The 19962-nt window shown below is 29.7% G+C and overlaps 3 protein-coding genes across 3 annotated transcripts; 2 read left to right on the top strand and 1 right to left on the bottom strand.

Annotated features, from left to right (window-relative positions):
- Positions 1–126: 126 nt before the first annotated feature.
- On the bottom strand, positions 127–1815 carry DSM5745_03668 (uncharacterized protein; the record flags this gene model as incomplete). Its single annotated transcript, XM_026745684.1, has 4 exons — positions 127–605; positions 675–1486; positions 1535–1677; positions 1729–1815. The coding sequence occupies 4 exons, from the start codon at positions 1813–1815 to the stop codon at positions 127–129; spliced, it is 1521 nt and encodes a 506-aa protein (XP_026606550.1).
- Positions 1816–2665: 850 nt separating this feature from the next.
- Positions 2666–3511, top strand: DSM5745_03667 (SDR family NAD(P)-dependent oxidoreductase; the record flags this gene model as incomplete). Its single annotated transcript, XM_026745683.1, has 2 exons — positions 2666–3259; positions 3317–3511. The coding sequence occupies 2 exons, from the start codon at positions 2666–2668 to the stop codon at positions 3509–3511; spliced, it is 789 nt and encodes a 262-aa protein (XP_026606549.1).
- A 253-nt stretch (positions 3512–3764) lies between these two features.
- Positions 3765–4714, top strand: DSM5745_03666 (SDR family NAD(P)-dependent oxidoreductase; the record flags this gene model as incomplete). Its single annotated transcript, XM_026745682.1, has 2 exons — positions 3765–3843; positions 3906–4714. 2 exons carry the CDS (start codon positions 3765–3767, stop codon positions 4712–4714), a joined length of 888 nt encoding a protein of 295 aa, XP_026606548.1.
- Between the last annotated feature and the right edge of the window lie 15248 nt (positions 4715–19962).

The raw sequence follows: 19962 nt of genomic DNA, 5'->3' as shown, positions 1-19962 counted from the left end.
AGACTAGACTACGCATCAACCAGGTTAGCCTGTCCACCACCATGTCCACACTTGTCTCGTCGCATGTCTCGTTTCGGCCTTCACACCTCATCCTACAAACGGCAATACTCACGATGCCCACTCTGCTCACACATTCGCCGAGTCAGAGCTTGAGCTCATCGGCCCCTCAGCATCCAGCGCATCTTTCAAGTCCAGCTCGACCCGGTCGCCGAACTTGGCGTTAATCTCCTCCAGACTCAGCCCCATGGTCTCAGGGAAGTAGAAGACAATCATGACCGTCGACACGACCGTCACAGCCACGAAAACCATGTAGTACTTCCAGCCGATAGTCGCAAGGGCCGTCGTAACAGGCGCCGTGTATGCGACCGCATTGCCGAAGAAACTGGCAAAGGCGATGGTGGACCCTTCGCTGCGCAAATGCGTAGGCCAGATCTCGGCGGCGTAGACATACGCCGTGCACTCGATTGTGGAGGTGAAGTACGCGCCGAAGATGAAGTAGAATGCCACGGCTGCGTTCACTCCGGGCGTATACGTGCTGTTCAGGTAGTACTTCTCGAGAACGCCCATGATGGCAATCATCGCGGCGCTACCAAAGCCACCAGCAACTATCCACGATCCTGTTAGCCCAAAGCCTCCAAAAAGGGACACAAGAAGATCGGAAAAGATAGACATACCAAGCAACTTCACCCTCCCAACCCGATCCAGCAACAAAACATTAATCCCACACCCAACAACCGCACAAACCGTCCACACAACCCCAAGCCCCAGCTGCATCGTCGTCCCAAACCCCAACGTCCCCATCAGCGTCGGAATCAGATTCGCAATCGCCGTGATCCCCGTCCCCTGCCCCATAACCCACAGCAGAATCGAGCACAGCGCCCGCTTCCGATGACTCGCGCTCTTCACAATATGCACATACCCGCGCCCCGCGGTCCGCTCAGCCTCAACCTGCGCCTTGATCTGCTTTGCCTCGGCGTGCGCGAACCTCGCGCCACGGTCGCTCTTCGTGCCGTGCAGGTACTCGAGCACAGCGCGCGCCTCGTCGTCGCGCCCCACCTCCGTCAGCCAGCGCGGGGACTCGAAGATGAAGAACAGCGAGGCGAAGAGCAGGACGCCGATGGCCGTGAGCACGATGTATACCAGCCGCCACTGGACATCGCTCGTGACGAAGCTGAAGGCTAGCGCGCACAGCGCGCAGATGATGTAGCTTGTGACAACGCTCACGCCGTTGAGCCCGACCAGGATCCCCCGTGTATGGGGCGGGGATACCTCGGCGAGGTAGACGGGGGTGTTGGCGAAGACCATCCCCGCGCCGATGCCGCAGATCATGCGGGCGACGATGAACATCGTTATGTTGACGGCGCTGGCTTGGAGCGCGCCGGAGATGGTGACGATTAAGGCGGCGGCCATGTTTGCGGGGCGGCGGCCGAGTTTCGTGGAGAGGGGGGCTTGCAGGATTGCGCCGACGAAGGCGCCGCCGAGGAAGCTGCTTGAATTGTTAGTTGGGTGAGGTTGAGGCGGAGATGTGGCATACCCGGAGAGCAGGCCATCCTGGATGTCGGTTGAGTCGGGGCCGCTGAGGAACTTGGCGATGAAGGTTGTTTGGGAGAGCGTGCCGGATGCGGCGTTGGCTGCGAAGCCGTAGGTGAAGCCGCCGAGGCAGGAGGTTATGATGACCTGGGTAGTGGGTTAGAATTATCAGGAGACTGAGGGTGGAGGGTGGTATACTAAGATGTTGATCAAGGTCGTCTCCGGAACCTCGCCCTTGATGCCGCGCACACCGACAACAGGGTTGTCTTTCTCTGAGACGAACATGGTGAAGATAGGACACCCCAGGCCTTGCCCAACAATGCTACCGAGACAAAGCTGAAGGAGAGAGAAAGGACACAAACCCAGTCCATCTCTGCCGCGGTAATTAAGTATCAGGCCGGTTGAAAATTCTGCAGATACCAGGGCTTACCCCTATCCTGTCCCCTTCCAGACATAGTACGGTATAGATTGTCAGCCCATAACTGTCCTAAGTTAGAACCGTGCGCCGTTCACAGAGCGACGTCCTCGCCGCGTGGCCACCGTGGACAGGGGATATGGAGATGGCGCCAGCAATGCCCCAGGGTGGTCGTTGAGTAGTCCGAGCTAGCTCCAGCGTCAATCTACGGGGCCCGGGCTGCAGCTGCCCCAACTAGCACCCTAGCTGCAGTAGCAATGTCAACGGCGGCTTCTTCTGCCTTGCTTGGTACATCCACGGCCTCTTGGCACGGCATAAAGCCATCAACTATCGCAGTCTGGTATCCGTGAACAGGCAGACTCCGAGACTAAGGATTTAGGGCTCAATGACTTATACGGCAATATAAGACATCCCCACAGGTGGCGCCGCCACGCCAGCGGGGGCAAGCTAGGGCAAGCCGTCCCGCCCAGGTAGCGGCACGCCACGCCCACCGGTGTCTCGCCCCGTGCCGCCTCTCCCCATCGGCCGCCAGGCACGGCTGCTGCAAATGTCGGTCAAGATGGCCAGGCCGCGGGGCACATAAAGTGCTTTCGCGGCCAGGGACAGCTTTGGTCGCGCTTTACCAGGCGATCCTTGTCTTACCTCCTCATATCCCGTGTTCTATCTGCCACATCCAACAATCAATCTACGCTCCTTCGAATTGCCCAGCAAACCAGAGCAATGGACTTCCCCGAAGCCCCCATCTTCCCGGTCCTCAAGGGCAAAGTCGCCATTGTCACAGGCGGCGCCCAGGGGATGGGCAAAGCCACCGCCAGCGTGTTCGTGCGCGCGGGCGCAAAAGTCGTCATCGCGGACGTAAAAGCTGAGGAGGGCGAAGCGGTTGCATCTGAACTCGCCAGCCTCGGCGAAGTGCGGTTCGTGAAGACAGACATCTCGAACTCCGACGACGTCCGGAATCTCATTTCCCAGACGGTCGCGTTCTTCGGGCGGTTGGATGTAGCCATCAACAATGCCGCCATGAGCCCGGATCAGACGGCGCTCGTTGAGACCGATGAGGAGTACTGGCGCCGTTTGGTCGACGTGAATCTTACGGGGACGGCGCTGTGCTGCAAGTATGAGATGCAGCAGATGCGCAGCCAGGGGACGAGGGGGTCGATCGTGAACATTGCCTCCATCAACGCGTTCATGCCGCAGCCTAATATGCCGGCTTATACGAGCACGAAGCATGCGCTGCTTGGGTTGACGAAGCATGCGGCGACGGAGGGAGGGCCGTTGGGGGTGAGGGTTAATGCGGTTGCGCCGGGGGCAATTTTTGTAAGTTGACTTCTTGCATTTGTTGTTCTTATGGTGGTGGTGCTAACGAGTGGTAAGAGCGAGATGTCTGCTAAAGCGCTCGAGATCATGGGCACGACGCACGATGAGTTTGCGCCCAGAGTTAGTAGTCTGAATAGGTTTGGTCAGGCTCATGAGGTTGCGCAGGCGAGTTTATGGCTTGCGAGTGATAACTCATCGTACGTCAATGGGATTACGCTGCCTGTTGATGGAGGGTTCTTGTCAAAGTGGTAGAGAGCATCATGTACGTAAACACGAGGAGATGAAAAACTATACCCGTATAAGTAATGCTCGCCGTGGCAGGGACACAGCCTGTGGGCCACGAGGCAGTGCCTAGAAGTCTCAGTAATGCAGGATTACATGCAATGAAGAGCCCATTCGGCTCGGGGATTTTAGATCCATCCAGACCGATATATCAGCACTATTCCCCCCCTAGATTGGTCTGCACTCTTTCTTCTTACTCATATCCTACGCAATCTCAGTCATCATGGGCAGCATCTCAAATGGCCACAACATTCCCCGGATCTACGAGGGCAAACTCGCTCTTGTCACTGGCTCGGCACGAAGTATGTCTTAAAGCCCACCATATCAACCCAGAAGTTCCTCGATCTAATCGATGAACGAGCAGGCATCGGCGCCGCCATCGCCCGCAACCTCGCCAGCAAAGGCTGCAACGTGATAATCAACTACGCAACAACGTCGTCCGACAAATCCGCCTCCTCGCTCGCGCAAGAACTCACCGAAACGCACAAAATCGCCGCCCTCCCCCTCCGCGCAGACATCTCCAACAAAGCCGAATGCGAGCGCCTGGTCTCCACCGCAAAAGAATTCTTCGCGTCCAACACTCCCGGTGCCGCTTCATCACCCTTCCAAATCGACATCGTCGTCCACAACGCCGCGATCCTCTCCCTCGGCCCCCTCGAATCCGTCGTGCCAGACGACTTCCACCGCATCTACGAGGTCAACGTCCTGGGCCCTATCCTCCTCACCGCCGCCTGCAAGCCGTACCTCCCCACCGACCGCTCCGGCCGCATCGTCATGCTCTCCAGCATAAACTCCAAGGTTGGGACGGAGAGCACCACGCTTTACGCCGGGACAAAGGGGGCCATTGAAGCCATGACGCGCGTGTGGGCTCGTGAGCTGGCTGAGCGTGCGACCGTCAATGCTATTAACCCCGGTCCGGTCATGACGGATATGTATCTCTCTGCGCCGGATGAGGTTAAGGAGGGGTTGGCGAAGTGGAACCCGTTGACGCCGCTTGTGGCCGTTAGGGAGAATGATAGTGCAGAGGTCAAGAAGTTGGGGGAGAAGTTTGGGGGGCGCGCGGCGTACGCGGAGGAGATTGCGGGACTTGTTGCGACGATCTGTAATCCCGAGTTTGGGTGGTGTACTGGCAGTATTATTTCGGCGAATGGGGGGTTGGCGTTTAGTATCTAGATGCTGCGCTGCTCCTATATACCCAGGGCTTGATGTATTCGGATGTTTTGTTCCAGGCCAATGCATCGATAGGTGCACTGTGAAGGGGAATATGGATGGGTCTAAATATGTCAGATTAACGAGATTAGAACGGCGCCCGGATAACGCGCAGAAACCGCAATGCCGTTATTTGTGTTCTTTTTTCATGCACTGGCTCTTGCCTTCTGATTACCGCGTCTTGATGCCAATGGCATGCATCATCGAAGTGATATCCTGTGAGGCCTCCTGTGACAGCTGGTCTGGGGCCTCACTCCCATATCCTGGATAGATAACAGTTATCTTTGCCACCATTCCACGGCAGGCAAATGGGAAAGTATCTGGTGCACCTGGAAAGCCCGGACACTATGACCAACTATCTATACCCGGATGGTGGTATTTCTAAACTACACCTGCAATATTCCCCGTCCGAGCCTGGTTGATATGCTTAGTTCGGTCCCAGAGCGACTGATTTGCATTCATAGAATCCGACGTGGACCTCCGTTCTGTAGCTGTCCCCCTCACCTCAAAACTCCTAGGGCGACCCAGAAGATTATCTCAAGCTTTCAAAAGACCGCGCTTTTCTGCGGTCAAAACTTGCTCTGCTGGTGCGACATCTACGGGGTTTGATGGTCGCTCGGGCTAATACCAAGCCACTTTGTATTCAGCTATTGAGCACGCAATGGAAATGTCACTCACCCTGATAAAAACACATATCAAGAGCCAACTGTCGGCTATATATCATCGTGTTACCAAATGCCTAGTATCCAACAGCCAAATCCCACCGTGTTGGCAACATCCCCAGACCGCCTCTGGCCTGCAGCGCGTGGACCAGAGTTGACCCGTGCGCCTGGGAGATTAGAGGGCACTGCGAGCTTTTATAAGAAGGCTCCCTACGGTCTAGATTTTGATGAGGCCTTGGTAAGTACTTCCGAGTAGCTTTCCTAGTAGTGCGATTGGCCTAAGCAGGGGCGGATGCACCGAGAAGTATTGGTGCCTACATGGATGTCTACCTACCATCTATGGAATATTCAAGTTATGATTTAATCTCCAGAGAGTAGAGCCCTAGAGGGGTTGGTAGACATATGCACCATCCAAGGTTCCACATGCAACGGTGAGAAGTGGGTAACTGGTATGTAGGTCCTGTTATTTCTTAGGCGCAAGCTTTAATACCGGGAGTAATGCGCGTGGCCGGAATAAAGTTTATCCTGCCTAAAATATTAAAAATACTATTATTAACAGCCTGTTTAATATTTAACACTTTTATTAATAACCTATTTTAAATAGTAACACTTTCTTTAATAACCATAATAATAGTAAATTTAATAAAGGTGTTTAAAAAATAATAAAAAAATAAATTATATAAGTAATATATAGCCTGCTTATATAAACCTATAATTTATAAACCCTTAATTTTTTATATTTCTTTTATTATAATAGTTAATACTAAAAATAATAATAATATTACCTTTTTTTTTACTTACTTACTTACTTACTTATTTTTACACTAACCTAGCTACTAGTAGCTTATATTATTAATATAGTAAATTATTTAGGCTATAAATTAGTAATTTTAAAAAAACTTTATAATTAATTGATGAGCAAAGAACTCTAATAGTATTAAGAGAGTACTAAGAAACTAAGAATAACATGGCTACTAGATAGTGGGCGGTAGCATGGGGTTACTTAACCTAAATAACTTATTTTTTAATTTTTAACTAGCTACCTTTAACATGGCCCCCTAGGTAAAAGGTTATAAGGCTAGTAAGATTTTTTAAATAAAAAAAAATAAGTTTTATATAATAATTTAAATATAAAGTATTTTTATATTATATTACATGCTATATTTTAAAATTAATATATATAAAAAATAAAATATTAAATTTTTTAATACTTATTATTTTTACTAACTAGCCTAAGGGCTTTTTAAAATTTATTAAAATTAATTATATTAAGTAGCTTAATAAAATTATTAGCAAGATTTTTTTTATTATTAATATAATTAAATATAATAATGCCCTGTTTATAAAGGTTTTTAATAAAAAAATATTAGTTATTAATTTATTTAATTATATTATTAAACCTAATTTTTTAAATAATACATACGCTATTAGCGCTATTTATATTAATAATTATTAATTTAAAGGTTTTTTTTTAAATGCCCAGCGCTATGGCAAGCTTTTAAATATAAAATATTTTTTTAATAACTTTATTAAATATAATAAATTTTATAATAATAAATAATAAAGTAATAATAGTTTACTTTTTTACACCCTAGTAAATTAGTAAACTTATATAATAAATAATAAATCCCTTAAATAACTTCCTATTTTTATAATTTTAATATAAAGTATTAATATAAATCTCCTTATTTTTATTAGGTTAAAGGTCTAAAACAAGGTTAAACTTTATATATTAAAGGTATTTAAAAAGTCCCTTTATAGCCTTTAAATTATAATTTAAAGGTAAATTTATATAATACTATAGATGGAATATTATATAAGCTATATTTAATTAAGTTTTAGTAACTAGCTAATTTAACAAGCCATAAAAAATTATATACTTTTTAAAAAACGCTTTTAATATATTTTTTATATTTACTTATTTAATTTTTATATTTTTTAAAGCAATCTTGCGGTAATATAAATAGTATATTAAATTTATAAAAATAGTAAAGTTATTATAGTTTTATAAACCTAACTTTTTTAAAAAATTTATAACATATAATTTTTAACTTATTAAAATTATTTTATTTTTATAGCTATAAGTAACAGCGTATTCTAAAAACTTTACTAGCTTATTAATTATTTTAATACTAAAAAACTTATTAAGTTCTTTTTAAATCTTATTAATAAGCTCCTTAGTATTATTAATAATAATTAAATTATTAATATAAACTATTATAAACGCTAATCCTTTATAATAAATGCAGGGTTTAACTAATAATAATTTAAATCTTATTTAAATAAGCTTTTTTTTAAGTTTTTTAAACTAAAAATAGCCTAATTAACATAAATTATAAAGTATTATAAATAATAGTTAAATATTACTTAATTTACCCTTAGCAAGGCCTTAAGGTTAGTATATATAAATTTTTTAATTTTTTAATACCGCGTGAAGATAGGTAATAATAATATTTATTTATTTAATATACTTATTAAGTATAATTATTATTATTTAAAATATTTGCATGGTAATATTTAAAAAAATTAAAATAATATTATTTATAAAGTTAATACCTAGCTATTATTAATTATTATATATAACCTAGCACGCCTTAAAGTATTTAACTTTATTATATTTATTTATTTTAAGCGCGAATACCTATTTATTATTAAAAAATTTTACGCCTTTTAGGCAGTAAATAACCTTATAAGCCTTTATACTAGTAATATTATTAATTTAATACTTTATTACCACTAGCTATTAGTTTATATACTTTAACTTTATAACTTACTTATAGTTATTTAGTATAATAATATTACTAGTATTAATATTTTTATTATTACTAATAAAATCTAACGCTGCGCCTATTATATATTTACATATTTTATACTTTTTTACTAGCTTAGTAACCTACTTAGCCTTATTAGCAGCCTAATTATTACCTAGCTATTACACCTTACAGCGCTAATAGCTTAAATAATAATTTACTAGTAATAATAATAACGCTAACAGCCTTTTAATAAGTACTAATACTTTAAATTTTTTATAGTATTATACTAATATAATTTTATTATTTTTTACCTAAGTAATATTAAATTATTAAAATCTAATTAAAAAATATATAACTATTTAAATATTTTTACTTTTTTTAAATAACTTTTAATATTATTTTTTACATGTTATATTACTTGTAATTTATAAGTTTATATTTACTAATTATAAATCTTGCTTTTATACTTTTTACTTAATACAAGCTTTAACCTTACCTAGTAGGTGTTTATAACCTTACTATTATAAGTAAATATTAAAATTTAGGTATTAATTATATAGCACTTCTAAAGTTAATATAAAATTTAAAAATAGTATTATAAAAGTAAAAAATTTAATAATAAATAACTCTTATATAGGTATTTAAAAAACTAATAGCCCTTTTATAAGTATTAGTTAAATTAATAACCCCTTTACGGGCGTTAAATAAATAGTAGGTGTAAAAAATAGCTTTAATAATATTTAACTTATATTCTTACTTAAATTATTAAGGATTTCTCGCGCTATATTAACCAAGAAATTAACTTATTTTTAAATTACCTTTTATAATAGCGTAGTTTATTATATATATATATTATAATTATAAGCGCCTAATTTTTTAATTTCTTAGGCGTATTTAAAGGTATTTCTAGCTTTAAAACTTTATAAATTATATTTTTTCCTGCTAAGTAATAATATATTAATAATTTACCTTAATAGCCTTTACCTTCTCGCGGGTAACTACATGCTTAAAATAATATATTATAAGCACCTCGCGGTTAATAATTTAAATAATTTTTAATATTACCTTATTAATAACTATAATAATAACGCCTGGATTTTTATTTATAGGTTTTTTAATAAGATTTGCGGCTGTTAGGCGTTTATTAATATAATTATTTTTATATATATAGCTTTTATTAATAATAATATCTTAAGATTTATAAAGCTTACACTTTAATAATATATAAACATGTTAAATATAGCTATAATTTTTTTATATTTTATTTAATATTTAACTCGCGCCCAAGGTATTATTTTTTTTAATTAAATATAATTTTTTTAGGAATATAAACCCAGGCGCGGTATTTAAAAACTTTAAATATACTTATTAAAGGCTTAAAATCTTTAATATATTAATACTCCTGCTAAATTTATATAAATAATTTAGGATTTACATGTTTTAGGCGCGGGAAGTAATTTACTAAATAAGTTATATTATTTATAATAAAGGGCTATAAATACTTTAATAAATTATTATTAATTATTATTACGCGGGTAATATTATTAAAATACCCTTTTAAGTACTTAGCTTTATTATTTAGCTTAGGTATACGCGGAGGTGTTACCTTGCTTTAAATACCTTTAGTTTTAGCCTAATTTAAAAAGTAAAAAAACTCTAATTTCTTGTTAATTTACTACTAATATAAATAGTAACTAGTTAAAGTTTTTAATTTTTTATTAAAGTTAATTATTATAATAAAAGCCTTAGGTTTATTTTTAAGTAGTACCTATATAATAAAAGTAGTTATATTATTTACTATAATTAGGTAGTATTTAAACTTATTAAAGCCTATTAAAAAAATTATTTAAAAATTTATATACTAAATTAATGCAGGATTATTATAATCTAGGTTATTTTATTATTATTTTTTTTATAAAACTTTACGCTTAGCGTTTGCCGTATAATAAATATTATAAATAAACTTTAAAATATTTTTTTTATTAGTTACACCGCGCAGTTTAAAAACTTTATAATATTTTAACTATTAATATATTTATATAATATCCTCGCGGACGGCTTTAATAATAATTTTTAACTTATTTTTATTAAATACCAGCGCTCCAGCAAATATTTTATTTATAAATATATTTAAAAAAATTATATTAATAATAGGAACTCCGTATTTAATATACGTTAATTTAATAATAATATTTATTTTTATATTATAAATAAAAAAATCCTTAAAACTTTACTAAATCCCTATTTTCTCTCGCGCTTGGGTTGTTAATAAAAGGTTAAAATTTAGGTTTAAATTAAAGTATACTTTAAAAAAATACTTAATAAAGCTTTTATTAACTTAGCATAGGCAAATACAAGCATTTTTAATACTATAAATAATAACATTACCTATACTAGTAATTTTATAAGTATAGGCTTTATTATGCGGCCTGTACTTATAAAGTATAAAAAATAATAAATAATTACCTATAAAATAGCGGGCCGCATTAAAGTTAAAAATCTAGCTTTAATTAATTAATATTAAAGCTTTAATAGCTATATAAAATATAAAGCTATAATTATAATTATTAACTGCCTATAAAGCAGTATTTTAACCTATATTTTTAAATATTAACACTTTTTTTTAGCGGCTTATAACACTAAATATATAATAATAGCTTTTATTTTTTAGTATAAATAAATAATACTAAATAAAAATACTTACTTAATTTATAGCTAATAAAATAATAATACATGTAATATTTATTATTTATACACTACTTTTTATACTTAATAAACTTATTTAAATATGCTTTTTTTAACTATCCCGGGCCGGGGCCCTTACACTTAAAAAACTTTTTTTTATTTTTATTTAATTTTTTTATAATTAGTTTCTTGTTATTTTTATTATTATTTTTATTAGGATTAGGCAAGGGTCTACCTTTAGGTACTATAGTACTAACCTTTAATACCACGGCTATATAAGTAATAATATTATTATAAAGCTTTAAGAAATTAGTTTAATAATAGCCCTTAAGTAACTTATTAATAAATATATATTAATAATTATTTACCTAGTTTAGAAGATTATTACAAAGATTTATAAAAAAAATAAAAAATAAATAAAACATGCTTGTTTTAATACTTAAGCGGGTATAAACCTTATTTACCTATTAAAATATATTAATATAATTAATTATATTAATATAGTTATTATATTTTATATTAAACACGCGTATACTAGCTATTTAAGCCTAAATTATACCTTAATTATTTACTATTTTTATAATAGCATTATATAAATTATTAGTAAACTTTAGGGTTTTAAAAATATTATAAATCTACTTATTAATCTTATTAAATACCTAAGTAAATAGCTAGTAGGTAATATATAAAAAAGCTGCCTTTTATTATTTATAAATATTATTATTTTTTTTTCTAAGGCAGGGAAGCATCTTGTTAATAATAATATTAATTTTTAATATTATTAAAAAATAACTAACCGCGTAGCTTTATTATTTATAATTTTTTTTATCTTTTAAGCGCTGCGTAACTCCTTAAATATTAAGCTAAGTAAAAAATAAAATAATTTTATTATAAAATATTTTTTAATAATATACTATTAATACCTAAAATACCTAAGTAGTTACTTTAGGCCAAAGGCTAGTAATACCTTTATTAATTATAAAAATAAAAATAAGAATAAAAGTATTAATAACTTTATTTTTTAAAAAAGTAAATATATTAAAATAATAATATAGCTAATAAATAAAAATAATAGTTAGTAAAACTTAAATTTAATTAATAAAATTTAAAAGTATAACTTTAACGCGTAAATATAGCCTTAAATTATAAAAAAAATAAACTAAATTAAAATAAAAAATAAAACTTGCTTAAAGGTTTTTATACATATTAAAAAATTAATAAAAAATAATAAAATAGTGGCTAACCGGGCTACATAACCTAATAAGTAAAAAACTTTAATAATATTAAAAAAGTACTAAAAAACTAAGAATAACACAGCCACTAGATAGTGGGCGGCGGCGCGGGGTCACCTGACCCGGATAACTCATCCTCCAACTCCCGGCTAGCTACCTCCAACATTAATTATATTATTTATAGCGTGAGCTTGTGCTCCGCAAGCCTATTAATAAAGTTAATATAATAAAAAAATTATAACCCGCCCTATTAACTAGGAAGCTGTTATTAAGTAGTGTGTTAGTATACTTATTAAAAATAATATAATTTATAGGTATTACGCCCAAGGCCACGGGCTATTTATAAAATATATTATTATATTAAGCTAATTTAGTAATAATTATATAAACTATTATTAAAATAGTTTTAGTACATGGTGCACTAATAAATATAAGTTATAACCCTTATTTACTTATAAATATATTAACTAATATATTTAGCTTCTATGCTAGGCAATAATAATAATAATAATAATAATAAAATAAAAAAGGAGGAGAAAGAAAAGGCCAAGAAGAATAAAAAAAAAGGCTAAAAAAATTATATAAAAAAAAAAAAATAAAAATAAAAAAAATAAAAAAATAAATATTATTACCCTGCCTATGTATATTATTTAGTTTACCTACCGCCTGTACTAGCTTATAATWATAATAATAATAAACTTTAATATTATTATAGCCGGGCTAGTTACCCTATCCCATGTTATAATTTTTATAATAAATAACCTTATTAATAAAGCTAGTTTTAAGGGTGTTAAATATAATAATAATAATAAATAAGTAGTTTTTTTTAATTTATTTTTTCTGGGGCTAGACCCTAGTAATAAAAAAGTTTAAATTTATTATTATTTATTAGGTATAATTAACCATAAATATTATTAAAAATAGCTTATATAAACCATAGGCAGAGATCTAGTGTTTAAAGGTAAGTATTTAATAAAGTATTAATATTATTTTAGTTTATTAATACCTTTTATTTAATTTTAAACTAATAAATTAACTACTTAATAACTTTAAAAGCCTTATATAAAGCGTGTTATTATAATTTATGGCCTATTAATTAAATACCATAGCCTTATTTTATTATTATTTAAGTTATATTTTACTTTTAATAGGTAATAAAGGGCTATTACCTTATTTATTTTTATAATACCTAAAACTTAACTTTATAATATTAAGTTATATATTAACATAGCCACCTCCCGGGATTAAACTTAATTATATTATTTTTTTAATATATTATTATAAAAAATAATTTATAATTATATTATTTATTATATTTTTATATTTTATTATAAAATTATTACCTGGTATGCTAGCTATATAATATATTATAAATTATATTAAAATTATAAGTAATTACTACTAGTAAGTACTAGCTAAAATATTATTAATATAAAAGCTAAAATTATAGGTTAAGCACCCGGAAGCCACCTTTATATTACCTAGTAATATAAAAGTAATTATAATATAAATTATTAAAAAGCGCCCTTTTACGCCCTATATTTAGTATATAAAAAAAATAAATTATTTATAAATTATATTATTATTAATAGGTTACTATCCAGCGCCTGTGCTAACTACTATTATATTTTAAAAGGTAAATATTATAACTATTATAATAAGTACCTTAACTAATAGTTTACAAAGCTAGTAACTAATTATAATAGCCTAAAAATTAATATTAAAAATATTACCGCCGCCGCCCGTGCTATAAAAAAAATATATATATAAAAAAAAAAAAAAAGTAATAACCACGCTGTAAAGTAGTTATAATATTATTTAATAAATAATTAAGTATTAGCCTAAATATTAACCTTAGCCTAACTATAAACCCACGGCCGCGCTAAGTAGCTTTATAACTTATTTAATATAATAGTTATTTAAAAAAACGCGTTTGCTGCTACCTAAAAGGTATTTACTAAAATATATTTTAATATTATAGTTAAGTTTATAAAAAAAGTGGGTTTATTAATAAAAAAAAAAGATAAGGATAAGTTTCCTAGTTTATTAAATAATTTTAATAAAAAGTTATTAAAAAATAATTAATATTTATAGGGCCGGACCCTAGTTAATAAAACTAGTTTAAATTATTATTTTATTTTTAAATTTATACTTATATTATTATTACTTTTATAGCAAGAGATATTATTTATAACTATAATAAATATATATTAATAGCGCCTTAAATAACTATTTTTATACCTTTATTTCTTGGTGTTAAATAAGCTGCTAATTAATTAATTATAGCTAAAAGGTTTTTTAAATAATAATTTTTTAAGTAACCGTACACGCGATATAACTATGTATATAAAACCTAGTAAAAACTTTTTATATATAATAGGGTTTAAAATAGCTTGCTTAATAGTAATACCCTAAGCTTTATAAATTATTATTATATATACTAATATAGCTAAAAACTACATGCAGGTATAAATAATATTATAATAATAAAAGTTTTACTTTATATAAAAAATTAATATTATATTATAGCTATTATTTTTTTTAGCATGTAAATTATTATATTAATTAAAAGCTATTATTAAAGCAAGCGGCGCCTTTTAAGTAGGATTTATAATTTTTAATAGCTATATAATATTTATTAACATGCTTATAGTATTATTTATAAAACCTTTTTTTATTTAAATATTTTATATTAATATAATATAATAATTAAAAAAAACTATAAGCTTTTTAGCTAGATTTCTAGCCTAGTTTATTTTTATAATTATAGTACTAAATTTAATATAATTAACTTATAAAATAATTATAGGTTTACTAAAGTTTAACACATGGTTATAGTTATACTAGTATATATTATTTTTTTTTATATATATAAATTATATTTATAAAAGTATTACTCTTGCTTATAAATAACTTAGCCTATACTTATATTATAAAAAGCTTTTAGTTTTTTATTATAGTAATATTTTTTAAGTACTTTAATATAAAAATAAATATATAAGCTATTTAAAAGCTTGCGGTTTAGTAATAAATAATATTTAGCTTAATAATAAGGTTAAATTAATTATATAAATATTAACTAGCCTTTTTTTTATTTATAAGTAAAGATATGGCCTTAAAAAAAGGGCTTTAGCTAACTAAAGGTAGCTAGTAAAAATTCCTAGTTAAAATAATATTTAAGTTATTAAAGGGTTTAGCTTTGCGGTCTAGGAAAATTTTATAATATTATTAATTAATATAATATAGCTATTTTAAACCTACTATAAACTTTTTATTAATAATTAAATATAACATGTTACGGAAACTTGCCTGCAAGGCTAATAATATTAAAAATTATAGGTAATTATAACCCCCTTACCTTTTAATATAACTAGTAATTAAAATAATAAATATAAGGTTTAGCTATTAATATTATATATAGTAATACTAGTTAAAGCAGCCTATATAATAATAAAGGTTTTATAATTACTAGCATAGGAAGCTATATATTTTAAGGTTATAAATAATAAATTAATAATATAAAATTTGCTAGTGCTAGCCTTGCTATTTAAATTAATTAATAACTATTTTAATAAGGGTAATAAATATATAAAAATAAATTATTATTTATTATTTAAATAAAAAACTAGTAAACCGCGTGACTACAAGATACTTTTATAATATTTAATTATAATATTATATAGCTAGTATTACTTAACCTTTAAATTATTTAAATAAACTAATAAATAAGCTAATATATTCACTAGGTAATTTACCTTTGCTAAATTTTAAAATTTTAAATTAAAACTAGGTTTTTTTATATATTAAGTTTAGTTATATTATTAATTAATATTACGCTGGCCCAGGCCATTAGGTTTTATAAAAAAATTATTATTATGGCCAGGCTGTTAAGCAGCCATGGCCTTTTAAAAAAGCACCTTAATAATTAGGCTAATATTATTATTTTAAGTTAGTAAATTAATTTTATTTTTTATATTTTTATTATCCTACATGTAATTATTTTTTTTATAGCTGTGGTATTTATAATAATATTTATATATATTATAAAAGTTATTAAATATTAATTTATTAACCGTACGCGGGTTATTTATTTTAATAAAAAAATAATAAAGTATTAACTTAACGCAGGTAAAATTTTTTAGGTTTATAACTTAGTTATATATTAAGTAATAATAAATAATATAATTTTTTATTTTACTTTTAACTTTTTTATATACTCTAGGCTATAAGGTATAGCAGCGCATGTAATATAATAATATTAAATTAATAAGTTTTAGCGGCTGCTATATATACTTTACTATTATATTTAAACCCTTTTTAATATTATTTTTTTTATTACTAGTATTATTATAGTCTGTATTTAATAATAAAAATAGGTTATTTTATTTTTAATTTATAAAATATAAAATAATAACCATGCTATAACTTAATATTTAAAGTAATAAGCCTAGTAAATAATAATAAACCTTTTATATAAATTAATCTTACTTTATAATTAGGGTATTTATTATTTTTTGCACTAGTAATAATAAAAAATAGCGTGTATTAATATATTTAAAAACTAATTTTATAACTTTTTTATATAACTTTGTTTTTTTTTAGGCTTTATAATATACTTAATAATATAATAAAGTAAAAAGCGCTTATTAATATATATAGCCATGTTTAAGTTTACAAGCTACCCTAAGTTAATAATTAAGTTAAATATATTTAGGGTTATATTATTACAGGTTAAAAAAAAATAATAATATATACTATTAGTTAGTTTTATTAACTAAGAATTATACCATGTTGCTATAAAAAAATAAAAGTAATAAATAACTTTTTTAGTTTACTTATTTATTTATTAATAATAATTTATATTATAATAATAGCGTAGTACATAATTTATAACTTATATAAAATAAGTAAGTATATTTTTTTACTAAAACTAGGGTAGCTAAATAACCTTATAATTTATATTAATAATAATAATTTATATATAAAAAGGGTAAATAGCTATAATATACATGCCTTAATAAGCCTTAAATAACTACTATAGCTTGTTAAACTATTAAAGATTATTAAAAATAAAAGTAAATTATATTTAATATATACTATAATTATAAATTAAACCTTAACCTTGCTATTTATAGCAAGACTAATTATTTATAATATTAAACTTAGGCTTAATAACTATATTAAAAAATATATAATAGTAGTAATAAAACCATGCTATAATAATATAAGGGTTATTTTATAAATTATATTATATAATTTATTTATAAATAGCCTTTATATTATTATATTATACTTTATACTTAAGTAATTATTATATTAGGTTATTTTAGTATAAATTAGTTATAAAAATATTAGGAACAGGTAAGCCATGCTTATTTAAAAAATAAAAAGTTAAAATAACACGCATGGTAACAAAAAACAGGCCGCTTATTAATATTTTTAATTATGGCTTTTAAGCTATTTTTTTTACTATACTAAAATAGCCGCGTACCGCGAATAATTTTAAAAAAACTAATAATAAAACTTAATAATATAAATAATTTAGCTATATTTAATTAAAAGGCTACCTATAACTTTTTTATAAAAATATCTTACTAGCTAGGCGCGTGGTTATAAATATAAAAACTAGCTTACTAATTTATTTATTAATAATAAATTATATTAAAATAAATATATTAAAACCAGGGATGCCGTGCAAAATAGCCACTTTTATATTTAAGTAGGTATTTAATATAATTTATAAATAATACCTCGCGCGGGCATGTTATAACTAGCTTTATATTATTATAAAAAAAAAAATAAAAAATACTAGTAATAGTAATTATTATAAGTAGTTAAACTTAAATAATAATATTATATAAAATAAAAAAAAAGTTAAATAAGGGTTATTATATACTAGCTTAATAATATTATTTACTATGGCCTGTAAAGCCTTAAGCTTTATAATTATTATAAATAAATTAAGTATTATAACTATATTAGGTGCCTGTATATTATTAGGGTTTACCTATTAATTATTATTTAAGGTAATTAGCTTACCAGCCAGCTCCTAGTTTAAAATAAAATAATTAACTAGTTTATTTTTTAGTAACTATATAAGGTTATAGTTATTTTTAATTATATTTTAGTACCCTAAATAGTTTACCTAAAGGTAATTTAGCTATTATTTAATTACCTAGTACTATATTTTAAAGTTATAATAAAATTATAAATATATTTTTTAATTTATACTAAAATTAAATAGCTATAAAATTAATATTTTAAGTTTTTTAGGTAAAAACAGGAGCTATTTATATACTTAATTAATATTTTATAATAAGTTAATAATATAGCCTTTATATAAATACTAGTAACTTTAAATATAATAAACCTTAATAAATATATAAACTCTTATTATTAGTATTTTTTTAATTTATATTAATTTTAAAAGGTAAAAAAAAATATTACTAGGATTTATTTTATTTTATAAACTAAATTTAAAATTTTTTTAATTTTAGTTAGCTAACACGCAACGCTTGCAAATATTATTTTTTTTTTAAAAAATTTATATTAAATTATTATTTTTAATAATAACTATATGTTTTTAGCTAATATATATTAAGCTAGTAATAAAAGTTATTTAATAACTTTTAATTATAATCCGCAATAACTAAATATATAAAATTAATTAAAAAAAATAAACATAGTAAAAAAGCATAATTTAAATTTATATGTATAAAAGGGCTGGAGTTAACTCTAGTAATTTATAAAGGTAAAAATAAATTATTTTTAATAATAAACTAGGAGCTTATAATAGTTAAGTTATTAATATTTAATTTAATATTATTTTTTATTAATAATAATAGCTAGCTATAGGTGCCTACCTAGCAGGCAAGGTATAAATAATAATAAAAACATGGCCATTGCAGGTGTGAAAAAGGGTATAAAAGTAATAAATATAATTAATAATAATAAACATGTTAAAGGTAAATAAAAAAGCTAGGGTTTACTAAAATTAATTATATAAGCTATTTAATTAATTACTTATTATATATACTATTATTTTATATTTTTATAATATTTTTTTACTTATTATAAGTTATTAAAGAAATATATACTATAGTATTAATAATCTAGCTTTAGCTATAGTAAGCATGCTTAATATATATTTAGGTTAATTATATTAAAAAAAGAATATTAAAAAGGTAAAATAAAAAAACTTATAATAATAATAAATTATTTACTTTTTTTTTATTATATATTAGTAGCTATAATATATATATAAGGTAGTATAAACATGCCTAATTTTTATAATTATTATAGGTTTAACAAGGTTTATAGCCCGGGTGTTATTAAAATTATAATAAAAAAAGTATAGTGCTATAACAAGTATAAATTATAATTAATTTTATAATTAAACTTATTTATATAAATTATAAGTAAAAAAGGGATTATAAACCTAAGGTTTAAATTATTATATTATTAAAAAAATTATATTATAAGGTTAAAGCAGTAAGATAGGGTTATGTAACTACCCTTTTTTTTAGCTAATTAATATTATTTAGCTTAAGTAATAAAAAAAGGTTATATAACTACCCTTTTTTTAATTAATTAGTATTATTTTACTATTTTACATAATCCCTAATAAAGCTCACGTGACTAGGAGCCGGGACCTACAATTAACATGCGCTTAGGCCTCCACTTTGTTTCAGCCACGCGCAATCATAATTTTGTTTTCAACGGCGGACATTTTGAAAGCTGATGGAATTATTCTTACAAGCTCTACTGGAAAAGGGAGATTGTTTCTGATGGTGCCTTTTTTTTGATGAGGATTCAGTGACATATACATGTATATATAGCTTAGCCAAGGACTGCGGTACATTAAATTGGGATGCTAATGG

The sequence above is a fragment of the Aspergillus mulundensis genome (genome assembly GCF_003369625.1).
Source record: "Aspergillus mulundensis strain DSM 5745 chromosome Unknown scaffold_2, whole genome shotgun sequence".
Taxonomy (NCBI): Eukaryota; Fungi; Ascomycota; class Eurotiomycetes; order Eurotiales; family Aspergillaceae; genus Aspergillus; species Aspergillus mulundensis.
The sequence above is the reverse complement of the archived record's forward strand: the minus strand, read 5'-3'. Positions and strand labels throughout refer to the sequence as shown.